Raw genomic sequence first — 22,360 nt, 5'->3', positions numbered from 1 at the left:
CCTTTATCTAAAGTGATAATCCACAGCCCAAGTCAAAGGTTACTTCTAAGACAAACTAAGAGAAAAAGAAATAGAGAAACTCAAATACTGTTAAAGATATAATAGCTTTAAAAAAAAAAAAAAAGCAACTTAAAACACAAGGATGTACATCCCACTGGAACCTTAAACACTACATACCCCAAAGTAAAAAGAATTCACTGAGCTGAAAGGGCCTGTAGACATAAGAGGTACTGAAAATGTCTTCCTCAAGATCATAGCCAATCTATCCAGAGATTCTTTAAATAAACCTTTAGACATTAATATAAATCCATATAGTAAATTCGGCATATACATAAGAGCAGAAGGAAGAAAACATTCACCATTCCAACCTCCAGATAATAATCACTAACAACATTTTAATACATTTCCTTTGTAGTCCTCTTCAGGAGAACATCTGCGAAGCAGGAAGAAAGGAAAGTTGGCAAGGTGGATGGTACATACTCAGGGAAGATTCCTCTGTGAACAAGGTAATTCCAGCAACTAATTTCTAGGGACAATATGCTTCCCTCAATTGAAGGGCTATGGGGCTGCCTCAATCAGGACTCTCAAGGACCCTCAAAACCCTCTTTTCGGCAGTAAACAGACATCTACTACTATTCCCAGTGCAGCAGATGCCCAAGTGAGAGTTTCTCAGACAGCAGAACAAATAGGACATATAAAGGCTAATTTAAGGAAAGCACTGTATGATGTGCCAAGGTCCAAATGGACAGATACAACCACATAAAGCTAAAGTTTTAATTTTTTAATTTCTAAATATCTCCATGTTTAGAAATTTGTAAATATTTAATGACTACTAATAGCCAAATGAATTAAGACACCATAATATACCTACCATCCTATATAATTAGACATATAAACTCTTTCTAATTTTTTGGTATTATGGGCATACAGGGTGTTCTTTGAGACTCATTTCCAAAGTGAGGGTGGGGAAAGTCTCCATACCTCCATTGAACAATTCCTGGAACACCAGCTGGGTATCCAAGAATTCAACTCAACTCTGACACTATCTACTCCAACTGTAGGGTTGAGGGTTCAGTCCCCCAAGACTGTACACGCCAAGCCCCCCTACTTTAGATGCCAGTCGTTAGCCCAGATAATAGACTGGGGGTTCCAACAACCTCTTCCTTTGGTTTAATTTGCAAAAGCAGCTCACATAACACAGAGAAATATTTTACTTACTGTATTACCAGTTTACTATAAAAGGATACAACTCAGGAACAGACAAATAGAAGAGATGCATAGAGCAGGGTTTGGAGAAAGGGTGAGGAGCTTATACATAAATGTATAAAAGAAGTACATATGTGGTCATTCAGATGACCAAAATATATTTCTTTTAAGTCACAATATCACAGTATCTTTCTCTAGTCCTGTATTTAGAGCTATATCCTTAGAACACTGTCCTAGAGGTGGAATTACTAAATTTAAAGTTTTTAACATTTATATAGCTCTTTTCTAAAAAAAAAGAAGTAGAACTATACATTCTTTTTCAGAAGTTTGTGTGAACAGCACCACCATCCTTCAGCAGTCAGTAATAAAGTCAATTTTTATTAATCTGCACTCAACTCCTGGAAGCAGACATTGTTTTCTTATACATAATCACCCCTCCCCTTTCCAGCTGCCAAGAATATAATAGGCACTATATAAATTTGTAAAGAATGTACAGAATTCCTTTATCTAGAAAACATTATTAAATGTCCTTTATTAAGTACATATTGGTGAGTACCTACTATGTGCCCAGATCTCTCTGGACACTGAGGACACATCAAAAAACAATATAAAAGTCCCAGTTCTCACAGACCATACATTCCAGTTCAGGAGACATCAGTAAAAAAAATTAAATAAACTTTATAGTATATTAGAAGATGATAAGTGCTGTGAAGAGAAATAAAACAGAAAAAGGAAGAGCTTTTTTGCAGGCAGAAAGAAACTTAATTTTAAATAAGGTGCTCAAAGAAGGCAACACTGAGAAGATGGCGTTTGAGCAAAGCCATAATAGAGATGAGGAAGATCACAACAGGCTACCTAGAGAAAAAGTATTCCAGGCACAGGAAGCAATAATCATAAAGGTTCAAAAGAAGCATGCCTCACGTGCCATAAGAGCAGAGCAGCTGGTCTGTCTGGAACGGAAGGAGCAAGAGAGAAAGAAACAAGAAATGAAGTCCAAAAGTTCATGATGGATTTCATAGACCACTCTATGACTTTAGCTTCTACTGAGATTGAGATGGGAAAGCCTTAAAGGGTTCTGAGTTCAAGAGTGACATGCGCCAGCTTCAGTTAAAAAAGAATCACTGCGCTTCAAGAATAGACTTTCAAGAATAGACTGCAAGGAGCAAGGGTGGAAACAAGACCAGCTTGGAGGCTAACAGTAATCCAGGCAATGAAGCAGGACAGGGCTGGTAGCAAGGCAATTAGAAATGGGCAGTATATAATTTGAGAGCAGAGCCCACAGGACACACTAACATCTGGAAGCGGCACATAAGACAAAGAGATAAGCAAGAGAAGCTCCAAGACTGCTGGCCGGAACAGCTGAAGAAACAGTTGTGATTAACTGAAATGGAAAAGACTATAGGTCAGGAAGGTTGGGAGAATGGACAGAAATCACATCAGTTTTTCGCATATTAAGATCTCTATTAGAAACGCAAAGAGAAATGTGGAGAGTTCAAGAAGAGTTCTAGACTGGAAATGTAAGTCTGGGAAATATAATTTTTATGAGTCACATAGATGATACGTAAAGTCATGAGACTGGGTGAGCTCACCAAAGGAAGAGGTACAGACGGAAAAGAAGTCAAGGTCTCAACCTAGAGATATTCTAATACTGAGGTCCTCACTGGTAAACTATGTTCAATAAATCATCCCACGAAAAAACAGATACTACCCTCACATCTTCAGCCAAATGATTCTTGAAAACATTGTGTTCATTCAGTGAAAAATGAACAGTCTCTTCAATAAATACTGCTTGGACAACTGGATTCCCACCCGTAGGAATATACTCAAAAGAACTGAAAATAAGGACTCACAGATCTGTATACAATGTTCACTGCAGCATTACTCACGACAAAGAATAGAAATAACCTACGTGTTCATCAATAGATGAGTGAATTAAAATGTGGATGTATCCATGCAACAGAATATTCTTCAGCCATAAAAAGAATTACGTTCTGATATATGCTACAACATGGATAAATCTAGAAAAATTATGCTAAATGAAATAAGCTGAACATGAAAAGGCAAATACTGTATGATTCCACTTATATGAAATATCTAGAATACGCAAATTTACATAGTTTTGTCTATATATATGGAGTTTACCAGGGGCCGAAGGAAAGGGACAATAAGTAGCTATTGTTCAACAAGCAGTTTATTTAGGGTGATGAAAAATTTTGGAAACAGTGGTGATGGTTGCACTGCATTGTGAACCTAATCAATGCTGCTGAACTGTACACTTAAAACAGTAAAACTACAAATCTCTTTTGTTTTGTGACCCCACGGACTGTAGCCCGCCAGGTTCCTCTGTCCATGGGATTTCCCAGGCAAGAATACTGAAGTAGGTTGCCATTTCCTTCTCCAGAGGTTCTTCCCAGTGCAGGGATCCAAACATGCGTCTTTTGCACTGGCAGGAGGGTTCTTTACCACTGAGCCACCAGGGAAAGGTGGCTGAGGAAAGCCCTCATCCTTTAATAGTCCAGTCAAAATCAACCTAACTCTAAAGAGACTTTCCTTACCTCTAGATACTGACAACCACCACCACCAATTAGATGCAAATACTTTATCCAGCTAACTTCCATAGCACTTGTTTTCACTTTTCCTACATTTTCTTTGTTGTGTTTTGGATATATTAATAATAATTTGTATTTGTCTAATTCTAATTCTCCCACCCCATCTGGGTTATAAACTTTAACAAAAGACTATATTTACACTGCATGCCTCTTTGTACTGTTAGCTGTTTTTATACAGGTAAACAGTGAGTGGTCATTCAATAACTACTAGATTTAACTAAACAGGCAAAAATCTACAGCAAAAAACATCTGGAATACACATGAGAAAATTCCTTCATCCATACTGACACAAATGTAATTCCAAAATGTAAGAACACCTTATGTTGCCAGACCCAACTTTAGGTTCACCTGCCTACCAGCAAAGCCAATTTTCTGATGCTAGTTGTGGTGAAGGACACTACAGTGTTTACTGTGGATGCCAAGCGAGGATGAGGGGTGGCTCATGCTCAAAAGACCCAAACTCCACAACCCAAACTCCAAGCGTTTTTAAAGGCAACATCTGGGGGCTTCGGGGTTGCAGGATGCACGACTTTCTTCTGACTGGCTGGTAGTAAGGTAGAGTGGTTTCAGGGATCTCAACCATCAACCTTCCAAAGTCACCTGAGGGATGCAGGTCTTAGTTCCTAAGAACAGCTCCAAGAGATCCTTCAGATTGTTCTGTATATTCCTTGAGGAGGAACTAGCACTCTTTTTACCCATGAACTACTGTCATTACTTTTCTTGTTCAACTGCTTTTCCTTTGTTTCTGCATTCACTCACTTCCCTACTTAAGTAACTACCTATGCCTGCTCTATGGAACTCAAGGAAGGCCCAGAGGACTGAAGTCTTTTTCTACAAACAAGAAATGGGGAACATGAAGGGGCTTTTGTACCTGGGAGGGCCCTGCAGGGTCCTGCTTGGTTTCAATCCCCCATTCCTTTGATACTCTTCACTCTTGAAAAGAATAGGTGCAGGACAAGGAAGGGAATAGTTTCGGATAGAGGTTAATCATAAACTCTGCAGAGGAACCTGGGCTCAAGGGAGACTCAGTTTCACTTATTAAGAAAATGAACAATAATGCCTTTCAAACAAACAATGTGATGGTGAGACGGTGTAAGTATATTTACTATCAACAAAGTCTGGTAACAGGAAACTTTTTTTCAAAGAAGTCCAAGTACAATATGGATACATTTGTTGCTGTTGTTGCTTAGTTGCTGAGTGGTGTCCATCTCTTTTGCAACCCCATGGACTGCAGCCCGCCAGGCTTCTCTGTCCATCAGATTTTCCAGGCAAGAATACTGGAGTGGGTAACCATTTCCTTTTCCAGGGCATCTTCCCCATGCAGGGACTGAACCTGCATCTCCTGCATTGGCAGGCAGATTCTTTTAACACTGAGCCATCTGGGAAGCCTGGATACATTTGTTTGGACTTTTTAATTTCTGAACAAAAAGTATAATTAAGGGAATGAACATCTGAAAGTTTTATTTGATATGAAAATAAAACTATCTTTGTCTTTCAGGTTCTCCAAGATCAAGCAAGAAGGCCAGATGACCTTTACCTAAAAACAATTTATGTAATGCATTCACTAATCCCAATGTTTGTCACCTTATTTATAAAACCTAAATTTGTACTGCCAAGTTTTCAGCTGGTTTCCTCTACTGTGTGGAACTTAAGTGTGTCTATGCTAATGTCTGGTACCCTTTCGGTCTGGAGAGAACACAAAGACAATGACTTGATTTTAAAATGAGTCAAACTTTTCAGATCTCTAATACCCCTTTCAAAATATAAAATTTTAGGAAGACTGTATGTTCTAAGTGGAATATGAACATTCATAAAATATACTCCCTTGCACATAGCGCTTTCCACTTCTCATTTAATACTTATTATAATGTGTTATACCAATTACAGGGGGAGTACAACGCAGTGGCTAGCAAGAGAAGCTTTGGCATAAGATGAATTTGGGTCCAACAACCAATCTTCCACTTAGTAGCAATATGGCTTTAAGCAAGTTGGTGAGCTCTTCTATGGCTCTATTTTCTCATTAATAAAACTGGGATAACATTTGAGTCTAACTCAAAGTGATACAGTGAGTGCATTCAGCACGTCCCATCCTTGAGGCTAGTAAACATTCAATGAACAGCTGCAGCGCCTGACATGAGGATTACAATCATCTGTCTCAGACTGGAAGGGGATGTGGGATCTCCCCTGATGAGAAAAGGGACTAGATCTAAAGTCATCTCAAAGGAGATGCCCACACCAAAATATTTTAACTGTTTTTGGGTGACAGAATAACAAGCAATTTTTGTTCTGTTCCTTTGATCTTTTTTGCATTGAGTGTATGTAACTTATTAAGAAAAAAGCTAAAAGCCCTTAAAAACCTGATCTATCACCAAGAAGCAGCCTCTAGCACAAAGTCTTATATGCTCTGTGTGTGTGCTCAGTCACTCTCGTCATGTCAACTCTGCAACCCTACAGACTGTAGCTCGCCAGGCTCCTCTATCCATGGGATTTTCCTGGCAAGACTACTGGAGTAGGGTGCAATTTCCTCCTCAAGGGGATCTTTCCAACCCATAGATCAAACCCAGGTCTCCCACAATGCAGGTGGATCCTTTACTGCTGAGCTACCAGGGAAGCCCATTATGCTCTATAAGTAACTTGCAAAATGAACAAATTTCTACAGTGCATTCAGTTTTAAAGCAAACATGTTTATATGCATCTGTTTCTTTGCTTCTCATCATCACTTCTTGGTAGGTAGGGCAGTTTATTATTACTACCCCTAGAAAATGAAGATGAGAGTTCAGAAACAACTAATCAGGGACTAGGCTGAAACTTAGGAACCCAAAACCTCTAACTTCAAATTCCGAGTTTTTCACTTTACTACTAAGCACTAAAAGCGAACTCTTACATTCCCAAGTCAGAGAGCTAAATCACTTGTACATATCTGAAAGGCAAGGAACAAAGAATAAAGGAATGCAACTTTTTAAAAGAGTTTCATTAATCCTTTCAAACAATCTGAGTACATGAGTGTACCAAATCAAATTGTTCCAGAAAGTCCAAGTAATCAGCAAAAAGAGCAGGCCCTAACAGCCCCAATATGTGTCAGACACTGTTCCAAACACTTTATATATACCTATTTTATTAATTTAATTCTATGGAACATAACTACTGTCTCTATTTCACAAATGAGTACACTAAAACACAAAGAAGTTAAATCACTTGCCTAAGATAACACAGTAACTGGCAGACCCAGGTTTCAAAACTAGTTTTGAAAAGTAAGGAGTAAAAAAAAACCCAAATTTGGGAAAAAGTAATGATATATTTTATCTCAATTCAAATGATCTATAATCCTTAACCTATGGAAAGAACAGAAGTCCTCTCAGGATTATTTGAATTTCTAATAATTACAGCATTAATTTTCTCTTGTCAAATATCACTGTAAACCTATTAAAGTTACTTTAACAAAAATATTCTGCTTTCAACTACATTATTTTATAGCACTATTTTACTCTAAGTGCTTCTTAGCTTGGTAAAACCAAAAGGCAAAGACATTAGAGACTTTTTTGTTTTTATCAAAGTGCCCATATCAAGAGAAATATGTCACCTCCCAAAATGACAATTCAGCTAAAGACCACTACCTACCTTAGCAACTCAACCTAGCTACAATTTACAATCACAGAGGGACCTTGTAAAAAACCAATACACAGCACTCACTCCAGACCAATTAAATCAGAGTACCTGGTGATGGGTCAGACGTTTTCAGTGTTTTCAGACGTTCCCCCAAATGATTCTAACAAGGAGTCAGGGCTAAGAACCACTATTCTAAGGAAATCCAAACCCTCCATATTATTACTTCAAACAGAACTTTTTTCATAATGGTCAGAAAAAGTATTTAGTCATCTTATTCAGCCAATTTGCGAACAACCAAGAGAGTAAGATAAACAAGATCCTTCAACTACTAAAAGGGGTATCAACTGTAAGTGCACTTAGCCCAACAGACTAGACAAAATAAAGGCAAAATGGGGCTGTCCAGGTGGCTCAGCAGTAAAGAATCCATCTGCCAATGCAGGAGACACAGGTTCAATCCCTAGGTCAGGATGATCCCCTGGAGAAGGAAATGGCAACTCATTCCAGTATTCTTGCCTGCGAAATCCCATGGACAGAGGAGTCTGCCAGGCTACAGTCAATGGGGGTCGCAAAAGAGTCAGAAGCAACTTAGGGACTAAACAACAGAAAAGGGATTCCAGTGATAATGTTAACAGAGTAACTTCAATTAACACCTCAAATATGCCAATGCAAACACCAAGCTACTTCTGTTTTTCAAATCCAAGATTTGCAAACCTGAAATGGCGCCATGCTTTCTTGATGGGCCCAACAATTCCAAAACAGCAATACTGAAACCACCGTCAACCTAAAAACTGAAAGCCCCCAAAAGTGTTATCTTTTAAAAAAAACTAAACAAAGATTAAACTCAACTTTAAGGTTGTATAACTGCTGGTAAAGAAAATCTTTTTAGGCTTTCACATAGAAGATACCCCTGAAAAGTCAAGATTGCCATAAGAACTCTGAAACTCAAAATCATCATATGCCTACATATGTTTGCAGGAAAATAATTTGGTGACTTGTACTAATAGGAGGCTATTTATAATCTTTATTCATCTCACTTAAAAACCAGTCATATTCTGCTGTTGGAATAATTTGCCTGATTATTAGAGCTGTTGGAATAATTTGCTTGATTTATTAGTGATGTTTTAGACCCTTAATGGCTGTTAGGGCAGGTACTATCTTTCTAAAATCTGAAAAATTCTGTGGTATATCTGTCCTCAAGCATTTTGAATAAAGGGTGTGGATCTGTAGCAGTAATTCTGAATAATACAACATATTTTAATATTTGAGCTTATTTGATTTTCCTGTGAAACAGTAAGCAGCCAAAAGCACTGAATCAGTCTTAAAGCATAATAAGATCTGGGTTGATTCAATGCTTCACTGGGTAACAATGTCCCCAAAGTACAGTGTATCACCTGGATAACGTAGACCCCCAACACACCCAACTTGAGAGTCTATTTACTCAAGTTACCAGAGCTCCTGAGAAACAAAACACCTTCCCTAAATGTTCATACTCAAAACCTACCTGTTACTGTTAACGCACCATGAGCAACCTCCATAAACAACCTATTAAGGCCTTGCAGTTCTATCAGTCTTAAGAATATCACCTGCCATATGTCCTAGCAAGAGTGCAACAAATGGAATCCAAACATTACCCAGACATAAAATGCCTTGACAAGAATCTAGTTAATTCTGTGTTCTAAACCGATGTCGTTCAAAGTGAAAAAATTCAGAAATAAAAGAAAATGGACAAACCACCTCACAACCGAACTACCTACAAGACTTAACCCTTCATACTTGCGTTTTTTCCGCCATAAACAGGAAACTCCAAAGATAAGGAAATAGAGAAATGCCTAATTCTTGCTAAGGAGAAAAACATTATTGCTTCCAACCCGCACAGTGTGAGTGAACAAATGAAAATGCAAAGAGGGAAAGATATAGGGAGATGGGGGGCGGGGGGGCGGTTGGGGAGCTCAGCTGGAGTCCTATACATGCCACCCAACTTAGATGGTGCCCGAAACATCTGTAACGACAGCTGCAACAGGGAAACGGGGGTGTGGGGGAAAGAGGACCGTGGCTTGGAGGCTCAGAGTGGAGCCTGCACGCTTGTCTTCTTCCTTTGCCAACTCTCCTCTCACCTTCCCATCCTCGCGATCCCATCCTGCTCCCTCCATAAAGAAAAATACCAATAAAATCCGAGGCAGAGAAGACAAAGGGGCAGGACGCGGCTGCAAGGAGCGTCCAGAACAATAGGGGAGAGGGTGCCTAGCGAAACTCCTGAGGAGGACAATAAGGGGGGTGGGAGGAGCCCAGAGAGACACCCAGGGAAACACCACCGAGCCCGGGCCCCGCGGGCGGCGGGCGCCTGGACGCGAGGCCCCGCCGCGCGGACGGTATCACCCCGTGTGCGGCGGGCTGGGCTGGGCCGAAGCGGCGCGGCCCGGAGGGGCCGGCGGGGCCTGCGCGGGTCCACGGGCAGCTGCCGGCGGGACTCACCGGCATTCTGATCTCGGGGCCAGAGGTAGTATGTGGCCGGAATCACGATGAGCCCCACGAAGGAGGTGAGGAAGTAGAAGAAGGTGTTCCCGCTGTCATCGTACTGGAACTGCTGCCCCGCCATGGCTCCCCCTCCTCCGCCTCCCTCTTCTCACCGCCGCCGCCACGACCCCGCTCTGCAATCCAGCTCCCAGCTCCCCGGCCCCGTGTGGCGTAGCTCCTACGCCGCCGCCGCCGCCGCCTCTCCTCCCCGCCCCCACGCTACTCTCAGGGACACGCCGCCGCCACTGCCGCTGCCGTCTCCAGTTCTCGCGAGAAGAGAGAGCTCCCGCCCCGCTCGGTTTTTCCCTCCCCCGCCCCTCGCTTCTCCCCCACTAGCTCGCTGAAGGAGACGTGGCGCGCGCAGCCGAAGATCTCTGCGAGGTCCCGCCCTTAGCCCTGCCCGCTTAGCCTCAGCTCCGCCCCTCGAGCTCTGGTAGCCCCTCCCTTAAGGCCCCGCGTCTACCCCTAAAGTTTCTCGTCCCCCACCTCCACTTCCGTTTCCTGGCCCAGGGTCCCACTCCAGGTCGCGAGGGTCAGTTTATTGGGTCTGAGCCAAGGCTTCCCGGCCGAGCAGTGGGCGCGGGGGGTTCATCTGCCTGCGACCGGGGTCACACCCATTCGAAGCAGAGCTGAGTCTTCCTTGCCTCCCCTGTCTTCCATCCCTACGTCACCCTGTCCTGCACTCTCTCTTTTCTATTTCCCTGGTTGATAAGAATGTTTAAGTTCCGGATCGGCTCTTCCAGTTGGGAAACTAGGGTCTCTCAGGATAGGGCGGCGTGGGGACAAAGCGGGAGCTGCGGGGAGAGACGGTGAAGGGTTTGTTAGGGGCCTTTTGCAAAGCCATGTTAGCTCTTAAAAGACCGCAATCTACGTTGCGCCCATTTTGCAGATTGAGATTTCCCATTCTGGTAGAGACGGTGACCGACCTATCCCAGAGCTAAAATATTCATAGCATTTTCTTCGACACACCTTTATTGCTATAAATTATGGTGGGCGAACCCCTTGGAATAAATCAAAGCATGCCGACTCTCCAGATGAAGGAAAATGAGGCTCAGAGAGATTGCCTACAGTCAAGCACAGTAAGATAAGGTCTGGGGGTTCAAACTCAGATCACGCTGACGCCACAAAGCCAGAGCCCCTGACTACCAACTCGTCGCCGACCGTCGCATTTCCCTGAGAGCAACTGGCACTCCAGCGCAGAGCGTGGGCAGGAATCCGCGCTAGGAGGAGGGACCGCTGGGGAAGCAGACGCCCTCTGCAGCCTCTTTGTTCGCCGGCTGTCAGATCCCAGAAGCTGGTGTCAGCCAAACTGGGAGCCGAGAGGGCTGGTGCCCTGATCTGCGAACGAGCCGGTGTTCCCGGGGCAGTCCTGACGGGGGCCTAGCCCAACATCTCCATCTCCCCTCAGGGGACCAAAAGGAAAGGTCCACCCGACTCACCTCACAGAGCTTTTGTGAAAATTAAAGGCAGTTATAGTAAAAATCGGAAAACAATGTGATAAATATGACACTATTTTCAAAACTCACTTTAAGGTTATATAGTCTATTCACTAGGTTCCTTTCAATATACCTTACATTGGTAGAAGAGAAATCTGGTCACGTACCATCTTCTATTTCATGTCCTCAAAGATAGTATTTATCATAATCCGGGATGACTTCCTTCATAACAGACTAAATGCACATGCATTCTCTCTTCCCTTTCAAATGTCCTACCTACCCATTTTGAAATGAAAAATTTCAAAAAATCAATACTCTGTATTCCCATCCTCCCTTTTTTCTGTGTAAAGTTTTCAAAGACTGTATTTGAGGGGAAGAAGTAGAACAGAAGTGAGGGGAAGAGAACTGGACTATGAAGTCAGCACAGTACTGTGACTACCAAACGCTGATAAGCCCAAAGCAATTTGCCTTGCTTCAGAAACAAATTTGTCATAAAATTGGCTCAACTGCAGTGGGTAGGATCCTAAAGTTCCTCTTGTTTGTCTTGAATTTGTAATTAAGTTTTCCCAGGTTTTAATACTGCTGAACTGGTTTGTTTTTTATTACTCTGATTATAGGTTTTACTCAGCATTTGTATAAAGATAATATGTCAGTTTTATCACCTTGTGTCAATATAAATTATTCATGATAGATATTCCTCTTCTGATGTTTTTTTCTGCAGGAGTAATCTTTTCACTGCAGCTTTGGGTCATGCATATGAGTGGTTTGAACAGAACTGAACCATGAAACAAAATTTTGAACAAATCACATTTATTTGCTAAACTCTAGACCAATCTAAAATATGAATTTTTTTACTCAGTTAAAAGATTAAAGATTTGAAAATGTATCTTCTATTTTCAAAGGTATAAATTCACTTTGTCTTAGAACTTAATGTTATTCATCATAGATGAACTCAGGTCACCCAAATATTCTCCAAGGCAAATCTGAATCATACCTTTAATTAATCACAATTTTCTGACTCTAATTTTTTTTTTTTTGACTCTAATTTTTTAAATTGTTTTTAAACAATTATTTCTTTCAAGGTATCTTTTAAATGAAATATATAATAGTGAATATGGTTGAACTAGAGTTACAAATACATTTTCTTTAGTCTATAGGACATGTTAAAAGACATTTTTAAAGTTTTCTCTATATGTAAATTTATTCTGTAAATGAGAATTTTCACCAATTCATTTTAATTGCTAGGTAGATATTTCCTCTCAAATGTAAAAAGCCTGGCTGTTCTTTGGTTCCTCCTAATAATTTGCTTTTTCTTTAGAGTGAATCTTTCACTCATTCATGCTTGTAACTACTGGTGTTGACTCACATTTATACATACCAAAATACATTTGTGTAGCTGTAGTCAACATGATTTCATTTTCTGCTTAATGTAATTAGCCTCAAAGAGACTAGAAAGAACCAAATTAATAAGAAGATACATGCAATTATTTCCAGTCTTTTCCCCCTTCTCCACTCTAGGATAATCTTCATTATCAAAGCTTAGCAAATCTTCTTTAACATTATACCTCATTACTTGGTTTCAGTCAGAATTTTCCCCATTAACAGCTGAATCTCTTCTAATATGAATTGAAAGATGTTATTTGGTCTCACAGAGGTGAAAAGTTATCCCCATCATGATGACAACAGTAACATCAACAAAGTAACATTTGTACAACACTTAAAAAAATATATTTATGTGTTTGGCTGTGCTGGTCTTAGTCGCAGAAGTGGGATCTTTGATCTTCATTGCAGCATGCTGCTGCTGCTGCTGCTGCTAAGTTACTTCAGTCATGTCTGACTCTATGCGACCCCATAGACGGCAGCCCACCAGGCTCCTCCGTCCCTGGGATTCTCCAGGCAAGAACCCTGAAGTGGGTTGCCATTTCCTTCTCCAATGCATGAAAGTGAAAAGTGAAAGTGAAGTCGCTCAGTCGTATCCAACTCTTAGCGACCCCATGGACTGCAGCCTACCAGGCTCCTCCGTTCATGGGATTTTCCAGGCAAGAGTACTGGAGTGGGGTGCCATTGCCTTCTCCGCGTTGCCGCATGAGGGATCGTTAGTTGCCACCTGTCGGATTGAGTTCCCTAACCAGGGATGGAACCTGAGCCCCTGCATTGGGAGCACAGAATCTTAGCCACAGGACCACCGGCGAAGTCCCTGTACACCACATTATTTACAAAAAGCTTCCTCAGCATTATTCCAGTTGAAATTTTAAAGCATGACCCATATACTGGAACTTTGACGAGTTAAAACACACTAACCCACTGCAATCCTTTCATTTCATAGTTCCCCAAGGCCCTTATGGTGCAATGAAACCTCAGTCTTACACTTGGAGAGAATGTGAAGGGAAGTATGAGTTGAAGAGACATTAGAACTGGGTTATGCTCCACTCTTTATTGACTTTATTGACTGCACCACAGCCTTTGACTGTGTGGATCGCAACAAACTGTGGAAAATTCCACAGATGGGAATATCAGACCACCCAACCTGCCTCCTGAGAAATCTGTGTGCAGGTCAGGAAGCAATGATTAGAACTGGACATGGAACAATGGACTGGTTCCAAATTGGGAAAGGAGTACGTCAAGGCTGTATATTGTCACCCTGCTTATTTAACTTATAAGCAGAGTACATCATGGGAAATGCTGGACTGGATGAAGCACAAGCTGGAATCAAGACTGCTGGGAGAAATATCAATAACATCAGATATGCAGATAACACCACCCTTATGGCAGAAAGTGAAGAAGAACTAAAAAGCCTCTTGATGAAAGTGAAAGAGGAGAGTGAAAAAGGTGGCTTAAAACTCAACATTCAGAAAACTAAGATCATGGCATCTGATCCCATCACTTCATGGGAAATAGATGGGGAAACAGTGAGAGACTTTATTTTGGGGGACTCCAAAATCACTGCAGATGGTGACTGCAGCCATGAAATTAAGACGCTTACTCCTTGGAAGAAAAGTTATGACCAACCTAGACAGAATATTAAAAAGCAGAAACATTACTTTGACAACAAAGGTCCATCTAGTCAAGGCTGTGGTTTTTCTAGTAGTCAGGTATGGTGTGAGAGTTGGACTATAAAGAAAGCTGAGCACCAAAGAATTGATGCTTTTGAACTGTGGTGTTGGAGAAGACCCTTGGTAGTCCCTTGAACTGCAAGGAGATCAAACCAGTCCATCCTAAAGGAGATCAGTCCTGAATATTCATTGGAAGGACTGATGCTGAAGCTGAAGCTCCAATATTTTGGCCACCTGATGTGAAGAACTGACTCATTGGAAAGACCCTGATGCTGGGAAAGATTGAAGACAAGAGGAGAAGGGGACAACAGAGGATGAGATGGTTGGATGGCATCACCAACTCAATGGACATGAGCCTGAGTAAACTCCAGGAGTGGGTGATGGACAGGGAGGCCCAGCGTGCTGCAGTCCATGGGGTCACAAAGAGTCAGACACGACTGAGCAACTGAACAGAACTGAACTGATGCTCCACTCTGAAAGCATGAAAACAACGTTAAGAAAGGAATTGAAGGCTGTGGCGTTCTTTAGTGTTGGGAGCAGGTTTGCATTTTGGCTCCTCTCTTTTCATGAGTTTGTTGGACTTGTCAATATTGTTCTTATTCTATCCCTACTACTTTTATGATTACAAAGCTGATAATTTATTGCACTAAAGCCAGTTGTCAATGATGTATCAATAAATTTAGGGTATTCCTTTATGAATTAATTGTATGCATTACCAACATATCTAGATTACTTAATGAAAAAAAAAGGATTGACATCTCACAGTAAGCCTTAAAATAGCACTTAATGAAATTTCCCACCCAGATTGAAATATAATTTGGAAGAGTGGCCAGAAATAAACAGGAGAGATCCCTTCAGGCAATTTCAAGGTTGTATATTTGCATAAGAAGAAAAATTCTCAATAGAGACAGGAACCTAAAAGGAAACATTAATCACCTTGTTGAAAAGCAAATATTTGTGGGTCCTGAAGTTTATAAAATTGGAAAGCCTTAATTAAGAAAATATGTAAAATTATTATTATAAATATGCTAAGTCTCTTCAGTCATGTCTGATTCTTTGCTACCCTATGCTCTGTAGCCTTCCAGGCTTCTCTGTCCTTGGGATTCTCCAGGCAAGAATACTGGAGTGGGTTGCCATTTCCTCCTCCAGGGGATCTTCCTTACACAGGGATCAAACCTGCATCTCTTTCGTCTCCTACATTGGCAGGCGGGTTCTTTACCACTAGCTCAGAAAGTTCGTATTTACTATGGACTTTGATGATGATGATGTGTCAAGGTAGGTTCATTAGGTGTAACAAATGTACTGCTCTAGTGAGGGATGTTGAGGAGGCTTTGCATGAGAGCATGGGGGTGGAGTGGGGAGGAAAGTAGGAAATACATGAGAAATCTCTGTACCTTCCACTTTATTTTGCTGTGAACCTAAATCTGCTCTAAAAAAATAAAGCCTACTAAAAATAGCTATGATTTGTAATAATTATAATTGCTATAGGTTTGTGTTCTACAAATGAATACTGATAAATTCTACTTTTGCATGATTTTCACCAGGATTTTTTTAAATATGACTCATTTTCAATAGTATAAGCTACATATTGTATATATTTCTACTAAGAGAGAAACTGTGGAAAATTCTTAAAGAGTTGGGAATACCAGACCACCTTACCTGCCTCCTGAGAAATCTGTATGCAGGTGAAGAAGCAACCGTTAGAACTGGACATGGAACAATGGACTGGTTCAAAATTGGGAAAGAAGTACATCAAGGCTGTATATTTTCACCTTGTTTATTTAACTTATATGCAGAGTACATCATGAGAAATGCTGGGCTGGATGAAGCACAAGCTGAAATCAAGATGCAGGGAGAAATATCAATAACCTCAGATATGTGGATGACACCAACCTAATGGCAGAAAGCAAAGAGGAGCTAAAGAGCTTCTTGATAAAAGTGAAAGAGAAGAGTGAAAAAACTGGCTTAAAACTCAACATTCAAAAAAGGAAGATCATGGCATCTGGTCCCATCATTTCATGGCAAATAGATGGGGAAACAATGGAAACAGTGACAGACTTTATTTTCTTGGGCTCCAGAATCACTGCAGATGGTGACTGCAGCCATGAAATTAAAAGACGCTTGCTCCTTGGAAGAAAAGCTATGACCAACCTAGAGAGCATATTAAAAAGCAGAGACATCACATTGCCAATAAAGGTCCATCTAGTCAAAGCTATGGTTTTTCTAGTAGTCATGTATGGATGTGAGAGTTGGACCATAAAGAAAGTTGAGCACCAAAGAATTGATGCTTTTGAACCGTGGTGTTGGAGAAGACTCTTGAGAGTCCCTTGGACTGCAAGGAGATCCAAACAGTCCATCCTAAAGGAAATCAGCCCTGACTATTCATTAGAAGGACTGATGCTGAAGTTGAAGCTCCAATATTTGGCCACCTGATGCGAAGGACTGACTCCTTGGAAAAGACTGTGATGGTGGGAAAGATTGAGGGCAGGAGGAGAAGGGGGTGACAGAGGATAAGATGGTTGGATGGCATCACCAACTTGATGGATATGAGCTTGAACAAGCTCCAGGAGTTGGTGATGGACAGGGAAGCCTATTGTGCTGCAGTTCATGGGGTCTCAAAGAATTGGACATAACTGAGGGACTGAACTAAACTGAACTGAAGAGAGATTTTTCCTTTTTGACAGGGCTCCAATGACAGCCAAATCCTCTGTTTACAATTTGAAAATCTCATGAGTGGAAGAATTTTCCACAGAGTGGTCTCTGACTCTGAACATGTCAAACAATATTTCCCCTCCATTACCTACATACTTCAGGTACCAGGCCAAATGGAATATATTCATATCATGAATCAAGATGTATCACTCTTTCATGTTGCAATGCTAAGTAAGTTTGCCCCAGGGGTGGAGGTGGAAGAAGTATTCCTGGAAGTGCTAATAGTTATACACAGAAGTGACTGTAAACTACATGAATACATCACCCAGTGATATCATTCAGTCATTCAACATTTAACATTCATTGAGTGGCTGATTTGGGTTGCTGTATGGCAGAAACTACCACAACATTGTAAAGTAATTTTTCCCCAATTAAAAAAAGTTCATTGAGCTCACATATACCATTAGCCAATGTGGAGAGCACAGGAATGTTGTGTGTTTTTTAACATTTGGTAGGGGCTTCACTGGGCCTTCATTGCTGTGTGTGTGGGCTTCTCTAGTTGGAGCCAACAAGGACTACTCTCTAGCAGCTAGGTGAGACAGGGTCTCTCACCTCTGGAAACTTGTCTACAGTCTAATGAAAAGGACATAGTTTTCCAATAAGTAACAAAAACCAGAGAAAGGAATTGATAAATGCTTTAAGAAATATACAAATAAAATTATTTCCAAGTTCATAGTAAAGAGTTCTTTCTTTTGGCAGAGAGAATCAGAAGGCTTCAAAGAAGAGATGGCAATTGAACTAGGCCTTGAAACTGAAATAGGAATTGGAGGAGAAAATCCAGGTGGAATCAGTTCAGACTACATTTGGAGAATCCCATGAAGTCCAGTCTGGCTGTGAATGGGAATCGCAGAGATGGGAAAATACTTCTAAGTCCAGCTTCCAGGTTACGGGCAACACGTTAGCAATATTACCATTTAATGAGCTTTGTTAAAGGACTTCATAAGTGGGAGACAGTGCAATCTCCATTGGACACCTTAAAAAAAAGAGAGAAATAAATGATTCTAACTAGCATAGTTTAAGTATGGGCCTACAGAATACAAGAGGGTGAACTATGTCACCATTTCTACTATTTTTTCTTTCTTCCTTTACCCACCATATAGTTTTCACTTTTCAATATCAATAGTTATGTCCCCTAAAAGCCTTTAACATACCTCTCTCTGCTGGCTCCTATATTTCACATCCTGTTCACTCCCTACTTCCAGTCCTACTTCCCCACGTCTGTCCTGCCTCACATCTGTTCTCTACACAGCAGCCGGGGATCCTTTTCTTCTTTTAACTTTCTACTTTGAAATGATTACAGATTCACAAGAAGCTACAAAAATAGTAGAGACAAGATACTCAGTCTTCTCCAGTGGTAACATCTTATATAACTATGGTACAATATCAAAATTAAAAAATTGTCTTTGGCATAATCTACAGGTCTTATTCAGATTTCACATTTTACACACAAACACACTCGTGTGTGTGTGTGTGCGTGTGTGTGATTCTTCTAAAGCCTATAAGCTGATATAACTTTGCTCAAAATCCTCCAAAGTCTTCCTACCTCAGAGTAAAAGCCAAGATTTGGGTCCACAGAGGTCATAAGTCCCAACCCCCACCTCTCTGACTCCATTGCTGTCACTGCCCCTTCCTTATTTCACTCCAGTCACACTGGCCTTGTTGCATTCCAGACCTTTACACATTTTCTTCACCCAGTTCTCCCAGTGGAGCCCTTCCCCTCTTCCTTCAGCTCTCTGGTCAAATATTGCTTCTTCAGATAGGCCTTTTCCTGATCTCCTTCATTTTCTATCTCCTCATTTACTTTTACTTTTCTTCAGAGATTTTGTCACCAGATGATATATTCTATATTAATTTGTCTATTTATAAAGTTTATTCCTTCACTAGAATGTAAACTCTACAAAATTAAAATCTGGTTTTGTTTACTTTTGTACTCTAGGTGCCTGGAAAATAATGTCTGGCATATAGAAGGTGCACATTAAATTATTTGTTTGTTGAATGAATGAATACATAGTTTATACTGTCATATTGAAATTTTTGATGCACCATTTTTAATTGTTTTTAAACCTATCACATCCTATGTTCTAGTCTTTTGGTGCTAGGTAAATTCATGTTAATTGTTATAATCTCAGAAACTGGATTTTCTACTTAAACTTGAAAAATCTGGTCAAAAAATCTCCCATTTAAAACAGATCTCACTGACTCTTTCTTCCCTCTTCTTCCTTCCCTTGTTTCTCCTTCATTTTCCTGATGCACACTATTAAATATCAGAAGGCATAATAATGAGAAATAGGGATTTCTTATGGGATTTTTGCATCTGCATAGAGAAGTTTAGGGTTTATATAAGTTTGTCCAGTTGGTGGAGCCCAGGCCACAGCCAGTCCCCTGGTTTTAAGAGAGGCTGGAAAGGGAGTATTTAGTGTTTTTTATCTTCTATGGTGAGATAAAATTTCTGCCTCATAAGCTGGAAGATCCCAAAGTTTGGAAAGGGTGCACATGTCACTAAGAATGTCATTAGTCCATTGTGCAGTTATATGGTGAGATCCTCTAGCCGTTACCTCATGTGCTGCAGTTGGTATCTTGCTGAGATCTTTTTTTTTCCCCCTTGCTGAGATCTTTAGCTGAAAAAGGAGAATATTAGATGTTTGACTTTTTTTGAGTTGCTGTGGTTGTTACAATCCCACCCACAATGGAGATGGGCTGAGTAACTTCAGAAGCAAGTGAAAGTGAAATGGCAGCGCAAATCAGTCAGGGCAGGCAGCTGGACTGGGGACCTGTTTTGTTGCTGGGCTGCAGAGGGGTGAGTGGTTATGGCCGCTGTGGGGTCCCCTAGCTCTTATGGCTCACTTAGGTTAGCACAGACTCAGAGTAGCCATCCTAGAGCTGACTGATAGCCAGTGAGGATGTTTCAGCATCAGTAAGCATTTCCAGCTCACCAAGAAGCTTGGTGTGTGCCGTCCCTGCCAATGTTGACTAATCAGATCAAGGGAGGGAAACTGACCTATAGGCTGACTAGATGCAACCGTCATTTAATCTTTGATTCACTGGGCAGGCTTGCAAGAGACTGTAAGTATTGAATAAATGAATGAACTTGCCCTGCTGGTTCAATAGTTGCCTTGTTTTTTGGATAGTGAGGCAACAGCCAAATGTATCCGACAATAGAACTCTAACCCCTTACAACAAGCAATCCACAAAGCCAAAACACAATGTCTTCAGCAGCTGGCCCAGAACATCAGGAATAGCTTCCCAATGTTTTGCCCCCCATTTGCAAATCAGAATCAACAAGTCAAATGTGCTGCCTTACTAGGAGGCTACCCTACTTCTAGCCAGCCTCCCTTCAGCTTCTCCATCAGAGCACACTGAAGCCTTTCTGTTTTTTAACTCTAAAGCTTCCCCACTCCCCTGCCTGGCTTTGAGCCTCTCCCAGACTCAAGTGATGGTGGCAGAATCTCTTGCTGTATATCAAGGTCTGAATAAATAACCACTGTTCGTTCTCATTTGGATTATCTTCACTTTTTTTCCACATTATGTAAATACTAAATGAATTGCTTTTAATAGTTGTTAGGTATCCATAGTATGACATACATAGTATTAATAGTAGTCTAGCACAGGCATTTTAATAATTTGCTGGGTGCCTTCATCTCATCTCACTAAAACCCAGACACTCAGGAAAAAATAACCAACCAACCAACCTAAGAAATCAAACTCGCTGCTTGAATCTGAGACAGGAGCACAGAAATAAAAAGCATTTTAAAAGTATTTTAAGGAATGTTCTCCCTTAGCAAGGATTACTGATTTGATCCTTAAAATTAACTCTTTCGTGTGTCTGTTTACAGGTCTTTTCCTGTTGCTATGGATGAGATGAACTACCAAACCTTGTGCCATATACAGCCATGCTTTTCACATTGTTTTTGACCATTATTTATAGCAAGAGGTATATTTTACGTTATGGCTCAGTAGAAGTGTCATAAAAGAATACTTAACCCTCATCATGTGCAGTGTGGTGTGATATTTTTCTATTGTACCTTATACATCTATTCATAGTAAATGTATAAGTAGTAATTTATGTGTCAAATGCTTTATTAAAGAAACACAACTACAATCTGGCCATTTGTTAGTCGCTGTGTCATGTCCAACTCTGTGCAACCCCGTGGACTGTAGCCCACCAGGCTCCTCTGTCCATGGAATTCTCCAGGCAGGAATACTGGAGTGGGTTGCCATGCCCTCCTCCAGGGGATCTTCCCAACCCAGGGATCAAATCTGGGTCTCCTGCATTACAGGCAGATTTTTTACCATTTGAGCCACCTGGGAAGCCCCATAGAAAAACTCAATCATAGAATACAAATAAGGTCTCCTTCAACAGTAAGTTTGTTCTTTAACATTCTTTTATCAGGTGGGGAACGTCTCATTTAATCCTCTGGCACAGTAGTTCTCAAATTTCAATCACAGGAGAATCACTTAGAAAGCTTATTAAAATGCAGATTGCTGGGCCCCACCCCCAGAGTTTCTGAATCCGGCAGTAAAGGGCAGCCTGAAAATTTGCATTTCTCACAAATTCCCAGGTGAGGCTGATGCTGCTAGTCTGGAAGCCACACTGTTTTAGAGAATCCTCTTTTTGTACAATGAATAACCACTTCCTAATTTGTCTGTTTGTCATATGTCAAATTTATTGAAACAAAATATGTTGTACTAGTTGGATGTCTGACTCTAATTTGTGTCTGAGCAGGAGGTCAAAAGCCAGGAATAAGGGAAACAGTCTGCTTGCTGGCTCCTTCCTCCAGCCCTCTAGTGCTCCTTTTCAGAATCATTTAACCACTCATTCATTTACTTAAATATGGCTCAGATGATAAAGAATCTGCCTACAATGAGAGAAACCCAGATTCAATGGCTGGGTTGGGAAGATCCCCTGGAGAAGGGAATGGCTCCCCACTCCAGTATTCTTGCCTGGAGAATTCCATGAACAGAGAAGCCTGGCAGGCTACCGTCCATGGAGTCACAAAGAGTTGGTCAGACATTCCCTTGGAGAATCTTAAATTAGTTGAAAGTCCTAATTCAGTAAGTCCAGGGTGTGACCTTTGAGTTCACATTATTAACAAGTCCCAGGTGATGCTTATGCTGCTGCTGCTTATGCTACCGGACCTCAAACTACACTTTGAGTAGCAAAGCAATAGATCGTCCCCCAAATCTAGTGTCAATAAATAAAAGCAGCAGAAACATATACAGCTAT

General features: G+C 41.0%; 1 protein-coding gene across 1 annotated transcript in view; it reads right to left on the bottom strand.

Annotated features, from left to right (window-relative positions):
* SEC63 (SEC63 homolog, protein translocation regulator) overlaps positions 1-10,192 on the bottom strand; it is a 72,536-nt gene extending 62,344 nt beyond the window's left edge. Inside the window, exon 1 of the mRNA XM_043889884.1 lies at positions 9,894-10,192. Within this exon, the coding sequence (XP_043745819.1) occupies positions 9,894-10,017 (124 nt within the window). The 5' untranslated portion in view covers positions 10,018-10,192. The remainder of the gene's footprint in view (positions 1-9,893) is intronic.
* Between the last annotated feature and the right edge of the window lie 12,168 nt (positions 10,193-22,360).

The sequence above is a fragment of the Cervus elaphus genome, chromosome 28 (genome assembly GCF_910594005.1).
Source record: "Cervus elaphus chromosome 28, mCerEla1.1, whole genome shotgun sequence".
In the NCBI taxonomy this organism is placed as follows: Eukaryota; Metazoa; Chordata; class Mammalia; order Artiodactyla; family Cervidae; genus Cervus; species Cervus elaphus.
Note: the sequence above shows the minus strand (reverse complement) of the source record. Positions and strands in the feature narration are given on the sequence as shown.